Source organism: Atractosteus spatula, chromosome 1 (assembly GCF_055471065.1).
Source record: "Atractosteus spatula isolate fAtrSpa1 chromosome 1, fAtrSpa1.hap1, whole genome shotgun sequence".
In the NCBI taxonomy this organism is placed as follows: Eukaryota; Metazoa; Chordata; class Actinopteri; order Semionotiformes; family Lepisosteidae; genus Atractosteus; species Atractosteus spatula.
In genome coordinates, this window is record NC_142706.1 from 36,487,050 (window position 1) to 36,492,566 (window position 5,517).

The 5,517-nt window shown below is 35.4% G+C and overlaps 1 protein-coding gene across 1 annotated transcript; it reads right to left on the reverse strand.

The window, feature by feature from the left end:
• Positions 1 to 3,428: 3,428 nt before the first annotated feature.
• Positions 3,429 to 4,796, reverse strand: drd5a (dopamine receptor D5a). The gene has a single exon (XM_088916652.1). It carries the CDS (start codon positions 4,794 to 4,796, stop codon positions 3,429 to 3,431), a length of 1,368 nt encoding a protein of 455 aa, XP_088772778.1.
• Positions 4,797 to 5,517: the final 721 nt, after the last annotated feature.

The window sequence follows — 5,517 nt, forward strand, 5'->3', positions numbered from 1 at the left end:
TACCAGTGAAGAAAAGCTTTTGTGGAAATGGCTACGTGATATGAATGCACAATAACAGTCTCTGAATCCGGGAGAGCCTGTCAATGGATGTGGATTTGCCTGGTTCAGATTAAGCAAACTGCTATTCAGTCTTTGGTATTAATTCCCCAGTGTTTCAGATTGTACCAAGGATACAATCCTTTTATTGCTTCATCAGTTGAGCCCATGAAATAGGTGCCAATTCCTCATGGTTTGAATAGGTGACTTTTTACAGCAGTATAGTGTTACGGCGAAGTGCCCTAGCTTTAACTGAACACTTATGCAGAATCAGGGCTAGTCTGCGGGCTGTGGTTACGAAGAAATAGCAGTACTTATCCAAAATCACAGATCCGTAAATCAAGTCTTGACAGGCGTAGGTCAAAAAACCAGAACGTCAGATAACAGGTACTAGAGGTTAACAGGGAAGTAGAGCTCCTCGGTGAACCAATACTAAGCATGGTGAATAGGGGAGTGAGTCCTTATATAGTTTGATGTCGATATGACTGATTGGGCATTTGAGTAATAAGTCTGCTTGAGTGGGAAGGGCTTGTGATGGATTATGCACAACTGTGACAATAGTATCCTCGGTGCAGGTCAAAAGGTCTTTAGAGAAACATGCAGAAGGGATATACAGTAATAAGCCAAGACATAGGATGAGTTTCATTTCAAGATAGTAAAACATAAAGATTGAAGGAAAGAAGTTCATTGTTAAGACAGAGACTTAAGGAAGAAAAAAAAACATTTAAATTTGCTGTTGCTAAGTTTCATACTATTTGTATCTATTGTAATTACTCCATGTTTATACAGTATTCCTCAGCTTACTGCATTCTTGGTGCTGTCTAGCAGAGCGTCTCGTTATTGGAAAACTGTATTTGACCAATGTTTTAGCTGAGAATTCACAATGAAAAAGCAGAGTTTGTTAAATGTATTAGTCATTATCAACAGGCAAGATGATTGTTGTGACTGGTTTCAGGCCCTACAAATCATTCTAAATCCAGGCAAGAAAGTGATTATGTTAATGTCATTAAAGTAATGAGTGGATTACCCTGGCAAGAGCTGTGCAACCTCATTTGGCTAGTTCATTGGTTAATGTGATTCTCTCAAAGGTTCTATGACTATAACAGCCACTGAATTTGAATACGGCACCCATTATTTAAAAAGGGTGAAGAAACTAAATGGACTCTCTTGTACTCTTCATTATAAATACTCCCATGTCTTTGCAGATACAATACTTTCTTTAATTGTAAATAAAAACTTATTTCAGCTCTTAAAATTGAGTTTCCATATATGTTGTTGAGGATCCAGAATAGCTTAAAAGTAACAGCTAATATTAATCCCATATGATGAAACCTGCTTGACATCAGGGGATAACTGAAGTTCTGTGTGGCAATTGTATAAGTTCATTTACAGACGTAATGCATGTATAATGTGTTGCTACAGAATATTTTCTAAGAAATTATGAAAAGTATTATAAAAACTCAATGTGTTTATTAATTTAATATATGACTTTCCTCTAAAAAATAAGATCATTGTCAGTGAACACTGGTTTTCTCTGTTTCGGCAGAATATGGCAGAAGTTTGAATGTATGTAAAAATAAGATATACATGTATTTATAACTGATCCTTCACAATGCTATTTTTCCTTTATTATTACTATTACTTCCCCTTTACCCAAACAGTACAGAAAACAACACAAATGCTTATTAAAATTACACAAACTGTTTTTTATAAGAACAACACATTTTATTAATATGTTAATAGTGTTTGATGAACAGTATACATTCATGTCTTACCTGCAAATAAAAAAACAGAAAGCATAGGTAACAAATTCTGATGTCTTTTCTTTTTATGTTGTCACCCTGACACAACTCCAGATTCACAAGGTCAGCCTCAGATTTTGGTCTTAGAGACATTGTATCCGGATGATGATATATATTTTTTTAAGTTTTCCTGTTGTTTACCTTGGGTGTGAATCTCCTCCTAAAACATTTTTAAAATTCCATATATTGGTTAAAAATGTTAAGTCCTAGATAGAATCCATACCATTCACCTTGAACACCTTTTTTTTAGTTGATGATATTAATGATCTTTTACTTTAGCAGTTCAGATAGTACTCTGATGTTCTCGATGATGGGTACAGGGTGTTTTGCTTTTGTGTTCAACCTCTTTAAATAACCTAGTCAACCTAGTGACAATCAAGTTGACTTACAGAAGGTTCTAGAAACTTTCTTCAGCTACAGTACGTGATAACTAAGAAAATTTAGAGAATTGTATTTACTGTATTTATTTTAAACATATTTACATGATATGAATAAATTTGTACATTTTGTATTTGGAAATGTATGCAATTATTTTCAGTTATGCTACTGATATATTCAGCATCATTTTACAACCAATAACACTTTATAAGTGTTGAATAATCCTGATCTTCTCCTGCTTTTTCTTAGCTAAACCAAATTTTAGTCATAATTCATTAAAACTGTGCTATAACTTACTTATATTTATAATAGAAAAAGTAAAATGTTTACATATTTCATATTAAAATACATTCAGTATCATACTCCTCAATTCCCCCCAACAGGATAAACAAGTGAACCATTTACATCAGTTATATTAATGCTCACACAGTATGATTTTTCCCAATGTGTACACAGAAAGTTACATTTTTCATCGTTTTACACTTTAAGAAACCCTATTAATGCACCCCCAATATCAAGTCGAGGAAGCATTTCTGTGATTTACAATAGTAATATTTACCATTAGTCCATGATTATGCATACTTCATGAGAAAACATAAATTACTTTGTATTCTTAAAAATAAAACCCACTTTGTTAAGTCCAAAAACTTACTAAGGCTTTAAAATGTAATATCTACATGTATCACTGGCATATCAGAATATGTATGGTAATAGTTAGTTGGTATTTAGCTATCAGAATAGCTTTATTTTAGCTTTTTTTTTACTTTTTACTTCTCTCTCTTATATTTAAGCAAACATGACGAATGTTGCACTATTAGGATTGCAGATAGCTGTGGTGAAGTTTGTTATACCAAAATGTAAATATAATAATAGCCAATTTATATTAAAGGATGATTTTTCTTTTCATTCAACTTCAGGGAATGTGGTGTGAATTTCTACAATACACTTTGCTGATGTTTCACGTAGTTCCTGCGTTCTAAGTAAACTGAACATACAGTTAGTTCTTAACAATTTATATATATTGCATTAAACAGATACTGTATACTTTATCATTAGAATGTATAACGTCAAACATTCATATATCTACTTTGACAATATTACAGTTACTTATGATTTCATTTGATAATGAATCTGAAACATTAGATCTGAACAATACATTCCTATGTACTTTATATAATGAAAAATATTTTGTCATTGTTATGTAAACAAGCATTAATGTAAACCATTTGGAGTGAAAGGTGTCATTCTGTCTAAGCAAATATCGGCTTCACAGTCGTCCAAATCACAAACTGAATCAGTTACGATTTCATTGTTGTGAGATAACTGCGATATCCTGTCAAAAGTATCTTCGTTGTCATCAATGCAGTCAACCACGTTCGGAATCATGTTTACATAAGCAGTTACTATTTCTTTATGAAACAGAGTGTCTTGGTTATATGAAACTAGTTCGTTACTTATGTTCACTGTTTCAACTGCGGTGCTTGAACATAAATTACGACACCCTAAAAGGTTAGAAAAGGCTTTTCGGAAGTCTGCGTTGAACGCATAGATAATTGGATTTAAGGAAGAGTTTGTCCAACCAAACCAGACAAACACGTCAAAAGTAGTTTCACTCACGCAAGGAAGACCAGCTTTATTATCAGTTGACGGTCGGTCACAAAACGGGACTATGCAATTTAAAATGAAGAACGGCAGCCAGCAGCACACAAAAACTCCCATGATCACCGACAAAGTTTTTAAGACTTTGGTTTCCTTCTTAATTGATGTTTTCAGCGAAGTATGGTGCTGGCATTCTAGTCTGTTGCTCCTGCAGCTTTGTGCGTGCTCCGCCGCTCGCTCTAAAGAAGATATCCGTCGGATTTGAATCTGAGCAATCCTATAGATTCTTGTGTAAGTCACAATCATAATCGCCACAGGAATGTAGAAGCTTATTAAAGAAGATGATATAGCATATGTTCTGTTAAGACTGGAGTCACAATTTTCAGTTTTTTCTCCACTAGTTGTATCACCTGCCTCTGTGCTGGCTTTATGCCAGTTCAGTTGCACAGGTATGAATGAAATGAGAACTGAGAGAGTCCATGTTACACTGATCATTACAAAGGCCACCCTTTGAGTCATTTTTCTTTCGTATCGGAACGGACTCGAGATAGCCCAGTACCTGTCCACACTAATAATACACAAGTTAAGAATTGATGCCGTTGAGCACATAATGTCAAAAGCCACCCAAATGTTACAAAAACTGCCAAATGGCCAAAAGCCCGCAACTTCAGCTATTGCTTTCCATGGCATAACCAGTACTGCAACAAACAAATCCGATACAGCCAAAGACACGATGAATATATTTGTTACTTTAGTTCGCAAGTGTCTGAACTTAAGCACAGCGGAACATACCAGAATGTTTCCTAACAGCGTCCACAAGATAAGCAAGGAAAGCAAGCATCCAGTTACCGTACGGGCTATCAATTCCTTTCTGCCATCAGTTGTTGCCTCCGATTCGGTGGTGTTCCACATTATTTCTCCCAGAGAAAATGGAACAGAGTGACTTTCCTGCTCTGAGTAGTATTTCGCCGGAGTCTCCATGAATTTCTGAAGTGTAAAAGCTCTGAATTTCTCTTTGCTGTCTAAGAAGGAGTTATCTGACAGCAAGCTCCGTTCTCCTTCGAAGCCATGCTTGTTTTTTTAGCTAAAAAATTCTTAGTACCTGAAGGCTGGTCAAGCAGTAAAGGACCAAACTGAGGCATTGCGCGTCCTGCAAGGTTTTGCTGCCACATTGCTAGCAAGAGTACTGTTCTACCTTCTTGCCTGATGACATTCTTCAAGCAACAAAACATAGAAGTAATGAGGCACCATGCTAGGTAAAAGCTTTGTCTGAAAATCAAATCCTCTGAAGCACGGGGTAACCGTGACAAGTGTGCTAAGAACTGGTGCCTACCGTTTACCCATTTCCAATAGGCATTGTCCAAAGCCAGACCATTCGCTCGGCTATCACGTCACTACTGATAAAACGTGTTTTATGAAAACATTCTGTAAATATTTCATTTTGAAGTATTTGTAACCTTTATTGATCACTTAAAAAAACGTACTTGCTTTAATTCTAATATGCACTTTGTAATGTCCTATTTAATTCTATCTAGTTGCATCTAATTTATTCAAGGCAAGATGGGCACATCAAAGCAAGGCTGAAAGGGAGCATACAGTATATGATTGCCTAAATTATAGACGATAATGACGACTTCACTGTCGTATTTAACTGACGAGACACGACCTACTGAGAAACAGCAAAAAAAACTGTGGATTTGAC

Bases quoted from the DNA above. Each gene is read 5' to 3' on its own strand.
- drd5a (XM_088916652.1), bottom strand. From the start codon at position 4,796: ATGGAGACTCCGGCGAAATACTACTCAGAGCAGGAAAGTCACTCTGTT.